The 21,300-nt window shown below is 46.5% G+C and overlaps 1 protein-coding gene across 1 annotated transcript in view; it reads left to right on the forward strand.

The window, feature by feature from the left end:
* Nucleotides 1–21,300, forward strand: part of CHAT (choline O-acetyltransferase) — a 56,322-nt gene that overhangs the window by 9,076 nt on the left and 25,946 nt on the right. Inside the window, exons 5-7 of the mRNA XM_017504689.2 lie at nucleotides 705–758; nucleotides 4,166–4,346; nucleotides 6,236–6,413. Coding sequence (XP_017360178.1) covers nucleotides 705–758; nucleotides 4,166–4,346; nucleotides 6,236–6,413 — 413 coding nt within the window. The remainder of the gene's footprint in view (nucleotides 1–704; nucleotides 759–4,165; nucleotides 4,347–6,235; nucleotides 6,414–21,300) is intronic.

A 21,300-nucleotide genomic window follows, 5' to 3' on the forward strand; every position in this document is an offset into this window, starting at 1 on the left:
CAATCCTCCCCTCCCATTGTAGCCGGGGTCTCCCCAGGGTAGAAGGAAGGCATGGACAGATGAATGACTTCTGAAAACAGTTGTTGCAATTTCATCTGAGGGGTTATTTTCCTCCGGGTGCAATTAAGCCAGGCCCAGCATCCCAGGACGGAGATCTCAGCTCGGTTCTTGCTGTCTTTCCCTCCCAGCACTTGATTTCCTTTTCATTAGTACTGGGGGGTGGGGGGAAGGGGACCAGATTACTGGCTTTTCCCGGGAGACAATTTTTCACAAGGCCAGGGGTCCCCCCCTGTCCAGCCCCTTCACCATCCACCCCTTCCTGCCTGCTCTGTGGCCTCTCCTGGCTTCTTTCTCCCTCTCTGCTCCTCCTCCTCTTCAAGGTGATTCCAGTTCCCTCTCCTCTACCCAAGAGCTGCTCCACCCCCAGTTCTCACCAAAGAACCATTGTGAATCCAAGGCTTGTGGTGGGCTCACAGCATTGGGCTGCGGGGAGGAACCACATCTGATTAGTGCGGGAACCACATCTGATTAGTGCACACTGCATCCCGGGATCACAGAGTTTGTTGGGGGTGGGGGAGTGGGGAAGGAGGGAAGAGGAAGGAAATGGAAGGAAGATGGAAGCGGGGAAAGAAGGCAGAAGGGAGGGAGGGAGGGAGGAAGCCAGGCCCTGGGAGGAAGGGCTCAGGCCTCCCTTCTCCCTGCAGGTTTGCAGCCAGTCTCATCTCTGGTGTACTCAGCTACAAGGCCCTGCTGGACAGGTAGGACTCGGGGGGTGGTGCCCTGTTCCAGCGCAGTCTGCCTATGCGTCATCTCCTTTGCAGGGACCTTGTCTTTTTCCAGCTCTGTATTCCCATTCCTGGTTCCTGGCACAGAGCAGGAGTCCCCACCCCCACCTACTCCCCCACCACCAGGATGACCTTTAGCCCAGCTGGCCTGATTGTTAACTGTTCCTTTTCCTGGGGTAAGCACCATCCTTCCTTCATCTTCTAAAAATGCCTCCTCCCTCCACACGTATGTGCCCAGGTGGCATGAATTCATTTGAAGCTGGAGAACACTTCGGAAGGCAGGAAGGAAGAGTTGGTAGAGTAAGGTGATGGAGAGTTCTGCTTTGCCCCCTGGGGCAATGGTCTCCCCAGCCGGAGCTTCTAGGTGGGATTGTCCTCAATTCCACCAAGCTCATGGACACGAGGCTGTTCTGACAGATGGAGAGGGCTGCTTAAGCACCGCAGGCTCTTTCTGATTTTAGGAGGAAAGTCCCTCTCCTGGCCGAGCTTGGGAGAGCAATAGGGTGTCTGTGAGCAACAAGGAGAGTAAGAGGGTCTAGAGGACCCGAGTCTCTCAAGGTAGAGACTAAAAGGGCATTAGAAGCTGGAATAAGAGAGAGAGGCCCAAAGAAGCATCCCTTGCACAGATGAGGAAGCTACAGCTCAGAAAGGTTAGGTAACTTGTCCATTCACACAGCTGGGAAATGACAGAGCAAAGAGGGGACAACGGGCAAACTTCACTCTCTGTTCAACTTGATCCATCTCAGTCTTTACTCAGCCTTGTGACAGAGGCCCAGACCCGCATCCCCTCCAGGGTAGGGCTGTTCCCTCTGGAGAGGGGTAGGCAGGGCTCCCAGGCTCTCAGGGTGGAGCAGCTCATGCTGTCCAGGGCATTCCTGCACCACGTGCTCATGATTCTCTGCTCACTGCTCTCTAAATGCCGTGGGTCACTAAACCCTGGGCTGCTGTCTCCTCATGGTGTGTCTTTGGTCTCTCCCTTCCTCATGGACAGCCCTCTATTTCCTCCCAGAACTCACCCCTCCAGCTCACTGTCCTGTCTCTGTTTTCAAACAGACTTTTTCTCACTGGGCCTGGGGACTTGGTGCCCATTCATCACTGACTGCCCCCATGAGACATCACTTTCCTTCTGATCCCAGACTTTCACATGTGCGGGTGCACACTCACACAGGCAGGAATACCCATGCATAACCACTGGAGGTTCCCATGTCTAATGATCGAGACTGGAACTGTGGCCTGAGTGCTTGTTTTGAACCTTTAATTCATTCATTCATTCCTTCATTCACTTATTCACTTTGCAACATAGTTATGCTGGGAAGATGAAGAGAAATAAGGCCTCAACTTTCCCTCAAGCGTCCTTAGACTATTGGGTGAGATAGTCACAAAAATAGACTCAAAATACAGCTGTGCCCTTCCCCTGAGTCCCACACTCACTCATCCAAGCCCCAGCCATCCCCGCCGGGTTGTCTCTCAGTCACTGCAAATGAGCCCAGGAGAGCTTTGCCTCTCCCTCCCTGCTCCCCAACTCGGCCCTCACCTTGTCGTGTCATCTGTCAGTGCACTAGTGCATGCCCTGTTGGTGAGTCTGGGAACCTAGAAGTCACCTGTGCTTGTTCCGCTTTCTCCCTTGCACCCTCAAGTAACCTATGGTGCTCAGATGTGGTCATTCTCCCTCCCCACCATGTCCCCAAGCTCCCTCCTGCCTCCCGGCTGCCCGCATGAGAGGTCACTTTCCTTCTCAGCCACAGCCTCCTTCCTTGCTCTTTCGGTGACACCTTTCAGCCCATTCTCCCCATATAAGCAGGGTCAATAAAAAAACAAAATGTAAACTCGATCATGCCCCTGCGTGCTAAAGCCTCCTGAGGGCTTTCACTGCACCAAGAATACGGTGACAGCTCCTCCCCACTGCCACTACAGCCCCACAGGACCTGGCCCGTCCACCTCTCTGGCCCTGTCTTCTCTGGGCCTCAGCCCCACTGGCTTCTCTCTGCCTTTGACCAGTGCTTCTCAAGCTCCCTCTGGGGAAAGACCAATATATTTTCTTTCATTTGTAAAATTTGTTTGTGTAAAACAACAAAAAATGGATTACTAGAAAAATGATACGAAATACGAGACCAAATGTTTTATTATTGGATTCAACAGACATAAAATTCTCATCACATTACTACAGACATTTCTGGGTTCAGGCATTACAGCAAGTCATGGGTCAGTCACAGCAGTTCAGTGCAAAACTCATACTTTGAGCTGCCGTGCCGTGGGACACTTTACCCTTAGGGCTCAGCTCAATCAACCTGTCTCAGTGAGACTGCCCCCCGGTCACCACCTCCCACCCCTGCCAACACTCTGTCCTGCTACCTGAAAGTCTCCTGTTCACTGGTTTGCTGCTTGTGGTCTACTCTTCACCTACACATCCCAGGACCTGCATCCCAGTAGAGCAGGAGCTGCATGTCTTATTTGCTGCCATATCCCCACATCTCAGAATGGTGCCTGGCCTATACAGAGGAGGTGCTTCACAAATGTTTGTTGGCTAAAAGGGTGGAAGGATGGATGAATGGATGGATGGGTGGATGGATGGTTGGATGGATAGATGGATGGATGGTGGATAGATGGGTGAATGGTGGGTGAATGGGTAGGTAGATGGTAGATGGAAGGATGGGTGGATGCTTGGTGAATGGATGGGTGGATGGAATGATGGATGGATGCTTGGTAGATGTAGATGGATGGGTGGATGGAAGGATGGATGGATGCCTGGTGGATGGATGGGTGGATGGAAAGTTGGATGGAAGGATGTATGGATGGTGGTTAAAGGGTGGATGGTAGATGGATGAGTGAATGGTGGATGGATGTTTGGTGGTGGATGTATGGTAAATGTATGGATGGATGATGGATAGATGGATGAGTGGATGAATGGAAGAAAGGAAGGGAGAGAGGGAGGATAGAAACAAGGCATGCTAAGACCACAGGGAAAAAGAACTTCCTGAGTTGACCTCAGAGGAGGATTCTAAAAGTGAGGATAAAGGAATAGGCTTTTGAAGAAGGGAAAGGAGTTTTCTGAATAGAACAGTTGAGTGCTGAGGTTGGGGCAAAGGCATGCTGAGAGAAGATCAGCATAAGCGAAGGTGCAGAAGGCTAACTGGTAAGGCTTGCACATGCTGTGCATGAGGCAGAGGTTTGAGAAAATTCTGAGGGTCTCCATGGGTTGTGGAAATGGGGCCCTCCACTACTTTAAAAAGAGAATTGAGCTCTGTAACTGCCATTGTGATGCAATTCTTGGTTCTGTGCCCCATTTTTCCTGATCAAGTTATAATAAAACCCATTTTCTGTCTCCCCTCAACCCCTGCCATCCCCTCGTGGCGTCTTCTCTTCCCGTTCCTCTCCTTCAGCCATTCCATTCCCACTGACTGTGCCAAAGGCCAGCTGTCTGGGCAGCCCCTTTGTATGAGGCAATACTACGGACTTTTCTCCTCCTACCGGCTCCCCGGCCATACCCAGGACACGCTGGTGGCCCAGAACAGCAGCATCATGCCAGAGCCCGAGCACGTCATCGTGGCCTGCTGCAACCAGGTAAGCAGCCCCTTGTCTAGGCGAGGGAGGGCACAGGGCACCCAGTGGCTATGTGTTCACATTCGAGGGTGCTCAGCCTTTTTCCCTGAGTCACACAGGGAGCTGGGGCACCGTGTCTCCAAAGCGGGGTCCCTACTTTGAGTCAGTCCCATGTCTCTCCACCAGTTGGCTTCTAAGAATGAGAGCCATCAGTCTGAGAATATCCTCACTGGACTCTCACTTCAGCTCTGATGCACTGAGGGTCACAATCGAGACCCTTCACCCGAACATCTTTTCCATGCAGTCACCCGGGCCCTGGCCTTACTGGAGACCACACACAGACAGACACTGTTATGGACTGACAAATAGAACCTTTCATGTGCCAGCCCGTGGGCTCGGCACTTAACATGTATTCATCCCACTTAATCCTCACAGTGACCCTGCAGAGGGGGCCTTAGGATCTCCATGTGACAGATGAGGACATGAGACTCAGACAAGTTAAGTGATCTGTCCAAGAGTGGGAAGGACTACTAGGTCTGGCCAGTGCCCCAAGGTCATGCTCTACCCCCTGCAGCTCAGGTCCTCAGATTGGGTTCCGCAGAGCCAACAGCCCTAGGGAATGGGCTGAGCCTGAGGGCTCCTGACCTCTTCCCAGTGCCCACCACACTGTATATTCCCTATATTGAGCTTCACATAAATATTTCCTCTGACAAACAGTTTTGTTTTTGTTTTTGCTTTACTGAAACCAAAGTTTGGCAACCATCCCAGGGACTCCCCTGGGACTTGCTTTACAGCATGATCTTCTTGGGCTCACCTCACATTTGTAGTAAGTTGGGAGCTCTGTGGAAGGTTGACATCTGAGGGCGGCTGTGACCTCTGTTCCTAGATTCAAAGGCCAACTAGGAGGCCTTGCAGCCCACCTGACACCTTGGCCACAGACCAAGGACGTTTCTCCATTTTCATTCAAAAGTCAAGCCCAGTATTTCCCAGCTCCCACCCACGGGCCACTGTATCTACCCCTTCCAGACATGCTCTGGGCCCCTGCACTGGACCAGGCCATACAGATGCTGCTGGGGGGTTGGAGGGGAAGGGAAAACAAGGTACTCATGTTAATCAACTGAAAAGGGTATCTTGACCTGGGTCTGGGAATAGACCCTTCACAAAGCCCGAGGCTCTAGCCTTCAAAGTTACAAAATGACAGAAGCACAGGGCTGACATACAAATCACACGTAGGTACACGTGTGTAGGTGCACATGCGCACATGATGTGTGCTGGTTTTCCAATGTTCCTCTGCATATGATTGCTGGCTTGCTTTTTTCCTCCACTCACCAGTGGCTCATCCCTGTGGCTCTATTTGCTGCTAATTCACTCTTTTCAGCAGCTGGGTAGACATGCCGCAGACATATACACTACATTTAACTTAGCCATTCCCCTTCTGGAGAACAGTGAGGCTCTTGCTACTATTTTGCTGTTGCAAATAAGGCTGAGAGGCACATTCCTTATGTCTTCCGATATACATGGGTATGTTTCTGTAAGCCTCAGGCTAAAATATGCATTTGTAAGCACAATTGCTTAATCATAGGTATGCACATTTTTAGTTTCAATAGACACTGCCCTCCAACAGTAGCTGTGCCAATTTATACTCCATTCCTCACAAACATGATGGATTCTGTGAACCATAAAAGCACATTTTCTTTTGGCTAAGTTTTATGTTGCCTTCTTTGATTGGGGCAGCGTGGAATCCAGCACAGTCAACAGCCTTGGGTTGGTCCCTACACTGAGAACCACTAAACACCTTGAGAACCTGGGGCCTGAGCATCCCTATCCCAGGCTCACCTGTGAAGGCTGAGTGAAGGCCTGGTGCCAAGGGCCACCCAACGAGTGACATGTTTGACCTGTTTCCCCCACAGTTCTTTGTCTTGGATGTTGTCATTAATTTCCGCCGTCTCAGTGAGGGGGATCTGTTCACTCAGTTGAGAAAGATAGTCAAAATGGCTTCCAACGAGGATGAGCGCTTGCCTCCAATTGGCCTGCTGACGTCTGACGGGAGGAGCGAGTGGGCCGAGGCCAGGACAGTCCTCGTGAAAGGTCAGCGACAGTGCCCAGTGCCTCTCCATGCCCATCTCATGCTCGTGCCCATCGGCTTTCCCTCCTCTGGGGTCGAACCAGAGCCTCATCCCCATCAGCCATAGCGCGGGAGCTCAGGGCCACAGCATGCCCTATCACCAGCCACGGTACCTTGCCGCTGATGGCACCTTTTGTGCCCTCGTGTTCCATCTGACATTATCTGGCGTTCTTGGTGGGACTAATCAGTGCTGGAACTGGGGATGTCTGGGAATGTTGGGCAGGGGTGGGGTTAGCTGGAGGAAGGCTGGCTGCAAGTGAGCAGGTGTGTTTTCCTGGTGGGCCAGGGCGGCGCTCACTGAGAGTGGCTAGGGGAGCTGTCATCGAATAGGGGTGTGGGATGGAGCCTGCCTCTGGGAAAGTGGTTCGCCACCTCTGTCACCTGATCTCTCCGTCCTGGGACTCCTCATCTTCAAGCTACCCATTATCTTTTGGCACTGTTAATGTGAACGTCTCCAAGCATTCCCACGAGAAAGGAAGGGAATACTCTTGAAAATTTTTTGTCAGCCTTCTGGAAAGTACTTTTCAAATCTAAAGCTGGTCCTATTTCAGGAGCTAATGGAATGCCCTCCTTCCTTGCCCACAGTAGAGATACTGAAATGAGAAGCAAGACTTCTGTGAGTCTCTGTTTGCCCCTCAGAATTTTACTGGGCTAGGCAATCTAATCAGACTCTCCAGGTCTGTTACTGAGGGCCTTCGGCTAGGCCCGTGGAGTGTGGGAGACAAAGGGGACGAGGCCTCTACCCAGAAGTAGCCCCATAATGGGAAGAGGAAGACAGGGCATGGGGAGGAGATATCCAGGGGCATGCAGCGCTGACCCACATCAGGCGTCAAAAACATGCTCCAGGACTTCAGAGAAGGGAGGGAGCCAGCCCTTTAGAGTGGGATTGTGAAAGGCTCTGTTAGAAGAGGTGGGAATGGAGCAAGGCCCCATGTCATGAGTGAGAAAGGCTGGAGGGAAGGATGGTACCCAGGCAGGCAGACCAACCCTGGGCAAAGCCCGCTGCCCAGCAGGGACACACACATCCTGCCCCTGGGATGAGGAGGAGAACAGCCGTCCAGTGAAGGTGGCCTGAGCCAGATGTGCTGGGCCTGGCTGTCTGACAACAGGCACTTGCATTTTCTGGTCTCTCTCTCTAGAAGGGTCTTCCCCCAGAGCCAGCTGGCTCCTTGCCCCATGCAGAACTCAGCCCAGGTGTCCGGCCCCAGGCCCTCCTTGGGCATCCTTCCTGCATACTCTGTCACCGTGGCCCATTCTCTTACCTTGTTCTGTTGCTCACTTTCTGAGGACAGCTTTGCATTCGTTTGATGAGTGCTGATTATCTGCCTTCCCCCCTCACCCCCTGCCCCCTGCCTGTAAGGTCAGAAGGACAGGGACCTTGTCTGTTTGGTTTAATTTCGGAGAAACACAGTCAGGGCCCAGTTACATTTATTAAATAAAAGAGTGAAGGGTGATTAAAATTGCCAGGCCCCAGACTTATTCCCCACTTACCAAATTAATTATTCTTTCCTCCAATGATTGGGCACCTGCTGAATGCTGTCCTAAATAGGGGGCTGTATGGGCCACAGAGAGGTTGAGAGCTGACTATCCTCTCTGACCTAACCTCACTTAATACTGGAGAATTAATAACTTAACATTCCAGAGTGAGTTAATTCCCTCAGGAGACCATGGTATAATCAAATCCCACTCCTGTCCCCTCTAGGGACAGAGACAGGCATCAAAATAATCGCCTCTGCCTCCAACATAGTTTCCACTTTATTAGGAGGCCAGGCCCAAGACACCCCCTTCTGGGCTGGCCGGATTGCTCTGAGGTCTGTGTGCTTGGGCTATAAATCAGAATTGATTTGTTAATGGCACTTGATCTGGCTTTCTGAATGGAAGTGCTGTTTCTGAGAGAAATGTGACAGAAAGGAGGGGACACATGCGCCTCCCTTTGGGTAATCCGATTAATCCAGTTAGTACCAATTGTGTCATCTACACAGCAGGAGACTGATTCTTCACAGAGTCCCCCACCCCAGAGCAGCCCTGCCTACGGAACAGAAACAGGGAGATCGTTTACAAAATGATTTTGGTTTCCCAGTGAAAGAGTATGGCAGCTTGGGCCAGGGTTGAGAGTGAAGATGGAGAGACCAGTGGGGTCAAGGCCATGAGAAGCATGAACAATTCCTGGACTTTTTATCTGAGCCGTGAGTGGATGTTGTTGGTGCCATTTAGTGAGAGGTCAAGGAGTGGGTACAGGATGGAGAAATCATTGCCAAGTATGTTGGGTTCGGGTGCTTGAGTCATCTAGGTGGAGACGTTAAGCTCAATCTATGCTTTTGGAACCCAAGGAAGAGATCAGTGCAGAGCTATAAATCTGAGAGCCATTAGCACATAAATGATCCTTAAAGTCATGGACCTGGGTGAGATCATCTAGAAACAGAAGAACAGGGGGCCTGGAGGTCAAGTAGAGAAAGATGCAAAGGGGATTGAGAAAGGGCAGCCCCTAACGTAAAGGAAGCCTGGGAGAAGAGTCATAGAGATTCAATAGGGAAGGAGCAGCCAGCCACGTGGAATGCCGTGGAGAGCTAGGAAGAACAGGTCACGGGAGACCAGGCTCGGCAATCCTGAGGCTGTCACTGGGCTTACTGAGGGTCAGACCGGAGTACCAGGAAGAACAAATGGTTGCACACTGATGGAAGTGGTCCAACAGCACAAAGAAATTGTCGATAAGGCAGTCAATGAGTTGAACCAGTGAAAATGGTTGACTTTTTTCAGATATTTTGATACTAAAAGGAGCAAAAGAATGAGGGATTGCTGAAAGAGGTCAAGGGAGGTGTTTTTAGGAAGAGAGACAAGTATGTGGAAGGAATTCAGTAAAAGAAATTGATGAAGAGCTATGAGATAAATTGAGGGGTGGAATTCTTGCAAAGGCAAAAGGAGATGGAACTTAGAAAATAAGAGGCCTTTGGTTGGTACAAGGTGAAATGGAAAGCTTGGGCCTTAAACTGTGAAGGTAGAATATGCAGAGGCTCCCAACTGGTTCCAGATGGTCTCAGATCACAGCCTTGAGATAAGAGGTAAGAGGAAAGATAAGAGATAAGAGGCAGGGAGTTGGATTCTGAAGACAAAATAGAATGTATGAAGTAGCCTCCTGGAAAGTAGGAAAGAGGACTTGAAAAACTTGATAAGATTTATGGACAATGTTGAGCTCATATACGAAGCTTGAGTGATACATTTTCGGAGAAGCTAATTAACATTGTTAGGTGATCTTCCCCACCAATGCGCACCTCCTCAGGTTCAGCCAGAGTTGGCGAATGTAACTGGCAGGGACGGTCAAGGTGTGGCAGGCAACGGTCATGCTGGAATCTGAGCTGAGTAAGGAAGTGTGTTCAAGTCTGCTCAGGCAGCCGTAACAAAGTACCACAGACTGGGAGGCTTCACCAACAGATACTTGCTGTCTTACAGTTCAGCAGGGTGGGCTTCTCCTGAGGCTCTCTCCTTGGCTTGTGGATGCCGCCTTATCCCTGTTTCTTCATGTGGTCTTTCCTCTGTGCGTATCTGCATCCTAATCTCTTCTTATGAGTTGACCAGTCATGTGAAATTAGGCTTCACCCAAATGGCCTCGTTTAACTTAATTATCTCTTTAAAGGTCCCATCTCCAAATACAGTCACATTCTGAACTGCTGGGAGTTAGGACTTCAACACAGGAATTTTTGGGATGATACAATTTGCCCCATAAGATGAATGAAGTGACAAACAGGGTAGATGACAGATAGTGAGAGCTCAGTAGGGCCAAGGGGTTTGGCTGCCTTGGTGACATGAGGTGTGTTCAGTGGTATCAGAGGATGTGAACTAGAAAGCTAGAAGTGTGCTCAGAGTCTGGATGCCTGAAACTGAGACTTGAAAGGTGGTGGGCTCCTAGTAGACAGAAGTTCCCAGTTGTGATCTTGGCCATGGGTGCAGGGGTGAGACTGTCAAAGGTAGAGGAGTTGGGAGAGGAGGATGGGGGCTGGGTATCCACATGGATGCTCATGTTACCATGACCATGATTCCAGTAGCATGGGGGAAGCAGGTGAACTAAGAACCCAGGTCTTCATGATGGGGACCTAGGAAGAGATTGGCGCAGCACAGAAACAAGGGGGATGACGGTGACTGGGGGGTAAAAGCCTAACAGCTCCAGCTCCAAAGCAAAGTGGGATGAGGAAGGAGGAGTTGTTTAGAAGCAGGAACAGAGAGAAGGAAGCTATCTACTCAACCTGGCCCTGGGGTGCATGAGTGTGAAGGAAAACAGCAGAGAGCTTGAGAGGGTGTCAGAGGAGCGGGCACCTTGAGGGAGCAGCCCCTCTGGGAAGCGCCACACTGCAACTGAGGCAGAGCTGGGGGGACACCTACAAAGAGTCTAGCCATGCAGAGGAATGGCCCGTTTGACATAGGCACAAAGGGCTCTAGAAGGAGGAAAGGGCAGGTGTGAGAACTGGGTGCACTTAGGGGACACGTAGCATGGGGAATGGGAGGGTGGGGGAGCCAGGGAGCCCCCAGGGTGGCTGCCCAGCTGTGGCTGTTGAGGCTGAGGTACTTTCTGACCTACAGCAGTATTTCGATTAACTCCACAGAATGGGTTGAGCTATTTTAGGGCAGCATAGCTCCCAACCCCCTTAGCTCAAGCCCTGATCCCACCCCTCTTCCTGGAGCCTGGGTACAGAGACAGTGACCATGGGCACAGCGTCCAGGCAAGCAGTGGCTGGCAGGAGGCCTTGGCTAAGCTGAGCTCCACCAGGAGGTCCGGACCAGGGAGCTTGAGCTCAGACAAAACACTCCCCCAGATTCTCACACAGTCAACTGAGGCCCGGGGCAGGGGCTTGTCCACCCCGACCCTTCATTGCATCAACTTCTCTCCTTCAAACACTGCTCCTGAGCCTCCATCCTGCCCCCAACCAGGAAGACTCCCTCCTGTGAGCCCCAGGCTGCCCAGCCTGACCCTGTGCCGCAACACTGAGGGCATGAGGCTCACAGGTTTCCAGGGACCGCCAGGGTGGCACAGCCCACATGCAGAGGAGCCGGGCTGCCTGTCACACCCTCCAGCTCCAGCTCAGACACACGGGCTCAGACACAGTGTAGGACTGTGTGTGCTGACATCGCTGAAGGTGGTCTGATCATCCACAGGCCACTGCCAGTGTCCTCTGGGGGCCCAAAGCACCAGGATGCACAAGCCAAACCAAAGCAGCACTTCAGACAGAGTCCTGAGGGGCTAGGAGGCCGCCTCCATAGAGGAACTTGAGGCTAAAGCCAGGTGTGCTGAGACCAGTGTGACTCAGCCCTGGTTCCAGACTGGGGCTGGATGATGACATCAGGATTGTCTACAGCATTCCTTAATAAAACAAAACAAAACAGATTCCTGGGCCCCAGTGATTTTCCAGAGGGACAGAGTGGGGCCAAGAAATCTATTTTTATAGCACTCTGGTGTTTTCATGTGCAGCCCAGGGTGGGACCTGCTTCCTCGGATATTAGCAGTGCATCCAGGCCCTCCTCTGTGCCTGCTCTGTCCCGAGCACCTTCTGTCCTTTGTTACACCTGTTCGGTAGGATTTCATTCCCACGGAACAGAGGAAGAGGCTGTGTCTCTCTTAGGGGTGGCTGGTGGTGACATGGGGGCTGACACCAGGAGGGAGCCTTTGCCTAGCCAGCCTGAGATCTACAGTGCCAGGGAGGCAGGGGTGGGATTCTGAAGACAGGCTTGGGGCCTCAAAGGGAGCCTGCACACCCTCTTAGGACCTCCCTCCCCACTGCCTCGAAGCTGTGGCCTTCCTGAACCCAGGAGGAGCCAACCCGTTATCCTGGTCTGGAAATTTAATTAGACATTCGGCCCTGAGTCTGGGAGACTACAGCGCTTGTCAATTTGTAGGAAAAGGATGGCCAGCTTGGAGAGCCCCCAGCCCACTGGCCTTCCCGGGTGCTGCCGTGGAGAGCCTGTGACCAGACCTGAGAGGCAGATGCTCTTCGTTTACACAGTCCCGTAAATATTTATCCCTGACAGCCAATTAGAGCTGAGCCACTGCTTGCAAGGAGGGAACTGACAGAAGGCGGCTGCAGCTGCAGAAGCATGGTCATGGTTTACAAGAACCACTCGGTATGGGGGCATTTTGCTATTTAAATATTGCCATCCAGAGCTAGGCATGTCTGCTGATTTTAAAACCAATTACACATTAGCACTAACAGCCTCTCTGATTTAATTGGCCCAGAAATACCTCCCGAGCTCTCAAGACTGAATGTGATTTTCTTGCTCTGGGAAGGGACTGGGCCAATGCCTCCCTCCTTCAGAAGAAGCATGAAGGCCTTTAGGGACAAGAGCATCCAGGCAGGAAAGGCAAGTGGTCCAGGGCAGGCGGTCTGCACTTGACCTACCATGGCTGCTGTCTCCTGTGGCCTGGGCTTCCTACTCTATATGAAGATCACAGTGTGCCCTGTGGGCAGGACCAAGGGGACGGGCTGTAAAGCAGATGGCCTGGCACCTGGCACACAGAGGGTGTTGACTAAATGGTAGCTCTTATTAGATTTGGGGATCACCCTGGGGATGCTTTGCCCAATGCCCACAACCCCTCTGGAAAAATCTAGGGAACCTGAACATGGGCACTGTCCTTGTGGTCAAAGGCAGGGGCCCGAGGGCCCTCAGGCTGCTTTGCTCTTTTTATGGAATCCTATTTTGCTTTCCCTGGGCCCTCCACGTACCACCCTCTCTCTGTGTACACACACTGGACTCCTGTCTTTACCTTCTCCCTGGTCACCATACCTCTGGCCCTCATTTTCCATTTTATGAGCAGCACAGTAATATTTGGGATACAAGACAGCTGGGAGGTGTTTTTTTGTGTGTGTTTTTTTGTTTGTTTTTGTATCTCCTGCCTTTCTCCCCCGTCATCCTTTCTCCCAGTTCTGGCAGCATGCCAGCTCTTTGTGTCCTCTGCCTTTGTGGGAAGAGTGGTTAGAACCTAGACGAAAGAAAGAGCGCTTCTTGGTTCTTAAGTTCTTTTACATAATATATAAATATATATGTATTTGAGATAGGCACAAAGGGCTCTAGAAGGAGGAAAGGAGAGGTGTGTTTATATATATATTTATTTATATATAAATTAAATTTAAATAAATTTAATTTATATATATTATATATATATAAATTAAATAATAAATTATACTTTTTTTTATATAACTGTAGATTAGATCTCACGTGTACCAGTCTTCCTCCAGTGGTAGCATTTTCCAAAACTATAGGACAATAGCACAACCAGGACACTGACATTGATACAGTCAAGACATGGAGCATTCTATCACCACCAGGATCCTTCATGCTGCCCTTTTATAACCACAGGCACCTCACCCCCTTCTTAACTCCTGGGCAACCACAAATCTATTCCCTATTTCAGGAATTTTATTGCTTCAGAAATATTATATATTATATACATGAAATCATATAGCATGTATGACGTGGGGAATGGCTTTTTTCAAAAAGCATAATTCTCTGGATGGAGATTCATCCAAATTGTTGCATGTGTCAACAGCTCTTTCCTTTTTATTGCTGAGTGGTATTCCATGATGCTAGGTATCACAGTTTCTTTCATCATTTACCTATCAAAGGACATCTGAGTTGTTTCCAGATTCAAGCTATAAAAAAATAAAGCTACTGTGAACATTCGTGTACAGGATTTTGCGTGAACCTATGTTTTCACTTACTGGAAAAAATGTCCAGGAATGTAATTTATAGGTCACATGATAGTTGTATGTTTGGTTTTTTAAGAAACTGCTAAAATGTTTTCCATAGTGACTGTACCATTTTACATTCCCATCAGCAATATATGTATGTATAATCCAGTTTCTATGCATCTTCATCAGCATTTGGTGTTGTCACTATTTCTTATTTTAACCATTTTGATAGGTATGAAGATAATGTAATCCATCACATTAACAGACTAAAGAAAAAAATAACACGATTATATTAATCGATACAGTAATAGCATTTGGCAAAATTCAACATTCATTCATGATAAAATATCTTAGAGAACTAAGACCAGAAGGGAACTTCCTCAATTTAATAAGGAACATCTACAAAAAGCTTATAGCTAACATCATATTTAAAGGTGGAAGGCTGAATGCTTTCCCTGTAAGATCAAGAACAAAAAGATACCTACTCTTACCACTTCTGTTTAACACAGTATTGGAATCCTGGCCAGAGGAATAAGGCAAAAAAAGGAAACAAAAGGGATACTGATCAGAAAGAAAAAAATAAAATGATTCCTATTTTCATGACATGATTGTGTATGTGAAAATACTAACAAATCTACAAAGCTAAAAACTCCTAGAATAAATGAATTCAGCAAGGTTGCAATATAAAAGATTCACATATGAAACTCAGTTACAGCCTTTCACCTTTAAATATGATGTTAGCTATAAGCTTTTTGTAGATGTTCTTTATCAAGTCAAGGAAGTTCCCTTCTGGTCCTCTTAGTTCAACAAGAGATTTTATCATGAATGAATGTTGAATTTTGCCAAATGCTTTTACTGTATAAATTAATATAATCATGTTATTTTTTTCTTTAGCCTGTTAATGTGGTGGATTACACTGGTTTATTTTCAGATATTGAACCAGCCCTGCATCCCTGGAATGAGCCCCAGTTGGTCATAGTGTATAATTCTTTTCATATATTGCTTAATTCTGCTTGCTAATATGTAGTTCTGTATTTTTTGCATCTATATTTGTGAGGGCCACTATTCTGTAGTTGCTTTGGGTTTTTTTGTTTGTTTGTTTGTTCGTTGTACTGTATGTGTCTTCTTTTGGTATCAGGATACCAGGTTCATAAATTGGGAAATGTTCCCTCCTCTTATATTTTCTGAAACAGATTGTATAAATGTGGTATGAATTCTTCCTTAAATGTTTGTTAGACTTCTTCAGTGAAATTATTTGGCCTGGATACTTCTTTTTTAGGAGTTTTAATCTTGCTAATTAAATATCCTTAACCCATTTATGCCTAGTGTTCCATTATTGAAATGGTAAGCTCTTGGGAGTTATTTATATCCCACTGCTTAAGGTCATCACCAAGATCTGATTTTTCATAAAAAAAAATTTGCAACCTCCAGCATAAATAGATTAATAATTATAGGACTATTCAAAAATCATAACATTCAATGCGTTGTGGTAGTTTATACTTTTCAAGGGATTGGTCCATTTCATGTAAGTTGTCAGATTTATGTGTATAGAATTGTTTATAGTATCCTCTTATTATACTTTTGATGCCTGCATGATCTGTAATGATATCCTGTTTCATTCCTGATATTGGTGGTTGTCTCTCTCCCTCTCTCTCTCTCTCTTTTTGTCAGTCTCTCTATAAATTTGATTGGTCTTTTAAAATAACTAGCTTTCTTTTCATTGATTTTTTTTCCTGTTTTCGATTGCATTGATTTCTGCTCTTTATTATTGCCTTCCTCTTTCTTGCACTGGATTTTTTCTGCTCTTCTTTTTCTAGATTCTTCAGGTAGGAAATTACATTATTAATTTGAGACTTTTCTCAATGTAAGCATGTAGAAAAGATACTTTTGGTGTATCTCACAAATTTTCATATGATGTGTTTAAATTTTCATCCCAGTATATTTTTAACATTTCCCTTAAAACTCTGATATGGTTTGGCTCTGTGTCTCCACTGAAATCTCATCTCAAATTCTAATCCCCACATGTCAAGGGAGGGACCCAGTGATTGGACCATGTGGGTGGTTCCCCCCATGCTGTTCTCGTGACTGTGAGTGAGTTCTCAGGATACCTGATGGTTTAAAAGTGTTTGGCAGCTCCCCACTCATTTTCTGTCTGCCATGGGAAGAAGGTCTTTGTTTCCTCTTCTCTTCTGCCATGATTGTAAGTTTCCTGAAGCCTCCCAAGCCATGCAAAACTGTGAGTCAATTAAATATTTTTTCTTCATAAATTACCCAGTCTCCGTTAGGTCTTCATAGCAGTTTGAAAATAGACTAATACAATTCCCTCTTTGACCGTTAATTATTTATAAATATGTTGTTTAGTTTCCAAATGTTTGGAACTTTTTATGTTATTTTTCTGTTACTGATTTCTACTTTGAATCCACTGCGGTCAGAGAACACATGTTGAATGACTTTAATTCTTTTCAATTTGTTGAGGGTTGTTTTATGGTCCTGGATATAGTCTATCTTGGCATATGTTCCATGGTTATTTGAAGAGAATGATTGATGATATTGTTGATTTCTTTTACATCCTCGCTGAATTTCTGTCTAGTTATTCGAACAATTGTTGAGAGCAGTGTTACAGTCTCCAAGTACGACTGTGGATTTGTCCATTTCTCCTTTCAGTTCTGTCAGTGTTTGCTTAACATATTTTATGGTATCCTTGGTACATATTTAGGATTGCCATGTCTTCTTGGTGGATTTATCCTTTACTTTTAAATCATGTCCTTCTATGTCTCTGGTAAATTTTCTTTGCTCTAAAGTGTAATTTACCTGACATTAAGATAGCCATTTCTGCTTTTTTTTGGTTAATGTTTGCTTGAAAAATATTTTCCTTCCTTTTACTTGTAACCAACCAATATCATTATGTTTGATGTTCATTTCTTGTAGACAGCATACAGCTGGGTAATGTTTTGTACTATATTCGGTCAATCTCTGTCTTCTAACTGGTGTATTTAGATCATTTACACCTTACATAATTATTGATGTGTTAGGGCTTAACTCTAACATTTTATTTTTTGTTTTCTGTTTTTCAATTATGGTTCTCTTTTTCTTGCCTTCCTGCGGGTTACATGAACATTTTTTAGAATTCTATTTTTATTTACCTGTAATTTTTTAGCATTATCTGTGTGTATAACTTTTTCTAACAGTATCTATAGGTATGACCTTGTATATGCATAACCTATCATAGTCTATTAATGTTGAAATGTTACCAGTTTTAGTGAAGTGTAGAAAGCTTACCACCTTTTATTCTCCTTTGTTTATAATACACTTGTCTTAAATATTATCTCTATATACGTTTAGAATCACATCAAGTAGCGTTATGATTTTTGCTTCAACATTGAAACATAGTTTAGAAAACTTAAAAGGAAAATGAAAAGGAATTTATTTACAGATATTTACCCTTTCTGTTGTTCTTTCTTTCTTCTTGATGTTCCAGTGTTTCCCTTTTCATCATTTTCTTTCTTTAATAATAAAAAAAAATCTTTTGTTAGCCATTCTTTCAGGACAGGTCTGCTTGGCATAAATTCTCTTAGTTTTTCCTCATGAGAAAATGTTTTTATTTCCCCCTTTTCATTTTTGAAGGATATTTTTTCTTGATATAGAATTCCGGATTGATAGTTCTTTTTTTTCAGCACTTACAAAATATCATGCCAATTTCTTCTGGCCTTCATGATTTCTGGCTATTGTCTTAGTTGCTTTTCTCCTATGGAGTGTGTGTGTGTGTGTGTGTGTGTGTGTGTGTGTGTGTGTGTTTGTATAGATATATGTATGTGTTTATATATATATATATTCATACATATATATATATTCATTCATATATATATAGTGTCATTTCTCTCTTGCTGCTTTCAAGATTTTTCCTTTGTCTTTAGTTTTCAAAAGTTTGACTATGATATGTTTTGGTCTAGATTTCTTTGAATTTATCCTATTTGAGGTTAACTTATCTTCCTGAATCTTTAGATTTGTGTCCTTTGCCAAATTTGGGAAAATATTAACCATTATTTCCCTGAGTCCTTTCTGCTCTGTCCACTTTCTCCTCTCCTGGGTATTTGGTGACATAAACGTCACTTTTTGTCTCACAGGTGCTTAGGCTCTGTTCATTTCCCCCAGTCTGTTTTCTCTCTGTTGTTCCAATTGGCTACTCAGTGTTGTTCTGTCTTCAAGTTCACTGAAGACCTTCAAGTTCTTTTCTCTGCTCCATAAGTTCTCCTATTGAATCTATCCACTGTGCTTTTTATATTGGTTATTCTATTATTCAGTCCTAAAATTTCTATTTGGTTCTTCTTATATCTTTTATTTTCTCACTAAGAATTTCTGTTTATGTGTCGAAACTTGCTATTTTTTTTCATTTGTTATAAATATGTTTAAATTGCTTATTGAATTTTTTATGACGACTGCTTTTTATTTATTTTTATTTTATTTTATTTTTTTGAGATGGAGTCTTCCTCTCTTGCCCAGGCAGGAGTGCAGTGGCATGATCTCAACTCATTGCAACCTCTGCCTCCCAAGTTCAAACAATTCTGGTGCCTCAGCTCCCCAGTAGCTAGGTTACAAGGGCGCACTACCATGTCCAGCTAATTTTTGTATTTTTAGTGGAGATGGGGCTTCACTATGTTGGCCAAGCTGGTCTCTAACTCCTGACCTCAAGTGACCTGCCCACCTTGGACTCCCAAAATGCTGGGATTAAGGGCGTGAGCCAGAGCACCGAGCCATGAATTTTTTTTTTTTAAGTCAAGCTGATATTTTCCTAGTTCTTGGTAGAATGAGCAATTTTCTTTTGAAATTTGAATGTATTGCGTTATGAGACTTGGGATCTTATTTAAGCATTTTTTAGCTGGCTTCCTCTGACACTGGTCCAGTAAGAGAATGGGGGAAGTTATAACCAGGTGGAGGTGGAAACACAGGCTCCTCACTGGGTCTCTGTTGACACCCTGGGGGAGGAGACTCCCCATTAATGCAGGGTGGTGGGGTAGGAGTCCAAGCTCCCTACATGGTCTCTATTAATGCTGTGTGGGGAAAAGGAGGGAAGGGTGGTTATTGCCCAACGGAGATGGAAGTCCCAGCTTCTATCTGAGGCTGTGCCTTCTCTGATACCCCCAGAAGTTGAGATGCCTCATTACTGACTGGTGACGGTACAATGTGGGCTCTCCACTTGGTCTTTGCCGGTGTAGTGGTGGCCAAGGGAAGGACAACACAGGTTTTCTCTGCGGTGCTTGGCTGAAGCAGAACAGTTATTACCTAAAAGTCTTATGTCTTGCTATTCTGATCCTTTGGCTAGAGAGAGCAGAGTTTTGCTGTTTATTTTTTTGTTTTTTACTATACCAACTTGTGTTTTTATGCTGCTGACTTCTTCAACACCAAGTTGGATGTTTCAGGTAAAAACAAAACAGAACAAAAAAAAAAAAAAACCTCACAGGTTATTAGTCTACTAGAGCTGCCATCACAATGCCACAGAGTGGGTGGCTTAAACAACAGACATTCATTTCTCACCGTTTTGGAGGCTGGAAGTCCGAGATGAAGGTGGCACAGTGTAGGCATTGACAAGCCATCTTCTCCCTGTGTCCTCACCTGGTCTTCTCTCCATGCACACATGCTTGGTATCTCTTCCTCTTCTTACGATGACACTAGTCCTATTGGATTAAGACCTCATTGAACTTTAATTATCTCTGTAAAAGCCCTCCCTCCAAATAGAGTCAAACCGAGAGCTGAAGCTTCAACATTTGACTTTTCAGGGGACACCACAGTTCAGTCCATAATACTCAGAGAATCTGCCCCTGTGTTGTTCCTTGGGTCCCGAGGTCACTGACTGGTCTGCCTTCCTCTCTCCATCTTTCAGAGTCTTCTTATGTTTGTTTTCAATAAAATGTCCAAGCTTTCAGCAGGAGGAATAGGGAAAATTTTATGTTCCTGGAATCAGAAGACCCTCCCTCCAGAGCTCGTTAAAGGAGGCTTATGTAACTCAAGTCAAAGCAGCTCTGATTTGCAAGAGCGAGAAAGACTTTAGTCCAAATTCTCATAGCCTCTAAGGACAGACAGGATAAAGATCGCCCCCTAGGCCAGAGAGCTGGGAAGAATATGAGATGTGTGATGGCAGATTTACCTCTTAAAAGAAGAAAGTATTCCTTCACCTAGGGAGGAAAGATGCTCAGATAGGATTGGAAAATGTTAAGAAGGGCTAAGCCCCTAAGAAAGAGCCCGGTTCATCCATCTCCTGGATTGTGAGAAGGAGGATGGGCACAGCACAGAAATCCAACTTGTGCTAACTTCCCAGGGAATAGATCAGAGCAAACAAATGCTGGCATCTTAGAGTGGTGTATGTCTGGTGGTGCTTGTGCACAGTAGTGCACATTAGAGAGCAGCACCTGAGTCTTGCAGCCCTGCACAGACAGAGGTACCAGGTGCTGTTTTATGTGTGCTCACTAGAGTCTCAGCCTGTAAGCTTCCAACCTCTAACACCAGGCTCAGAGCTCCCCAATGCCTCCTGGCCTTTGGAATTTCCACATCACCAAAGCTGTTAGCTCCCTCCTCAGGCATGGGTATCAGAGCAAGCTCCTCCTATTACTCAATCCCCACCTCTCACTATTAAGCAGGGCTCCTTGAGGAAGATTGATTCACCACTTTAAAGGAGCCTCGATGTGCTCAATGAGTATACCACAAGACAAACGGCTCCTGCTACGTGCCTCCAGCCCGCTGTCCCGTGTTTCCATTACATTTGGGCCAGAGTCATGGTGGATGAGCTTGGGTGTAGTGTTCATCTTCTGCCTTACACGATAAACTTGTCAGCATTTGACTGATCAGCTACTTATATGCAGGGAGTTCATTTGCAAGGCCACCTGGCTTCCCACTCTGTTGTCCTGCTCCCATTTCACCCTGTCTAATGAGCCAGGACCTGGTTCCTGTTCAGCGGCGCTGGGCTCCTGGGCCCTGCACAGCCTGCACGTGATGGCAATGCTGTGGTGCCTCCTCAAATCCATCTTGCCTGCCTGGAGGTGACCCGGGCAGTGATGCCTATGGAGTGATGCCTCCTGGCTGGGCAGGCATGCTGTGGGCAGCTTCCTGACGAGCTGCAGTCTGCCCACTTCACATTGCCTTTGGGGCTGTTTTTAAAGAACCCTTAGTAAAGGCAGCTACCAAG

The sequence above is a fragment of the Cebus imitator genome, unplaced genomic scaffold, assembly GCF_001604975.1.
Source record: "Cebus imitator isolate Cc_AM_T3 unplaced genomic scaffold, Cebus_imitator-1.0 Scaffold326, whole genome shotgun sequence".
NCBI lineage: Eukaryota > Metazoa > Chordata > Mammalia > Primates > Cebidae > Cebus > Cebus imitator.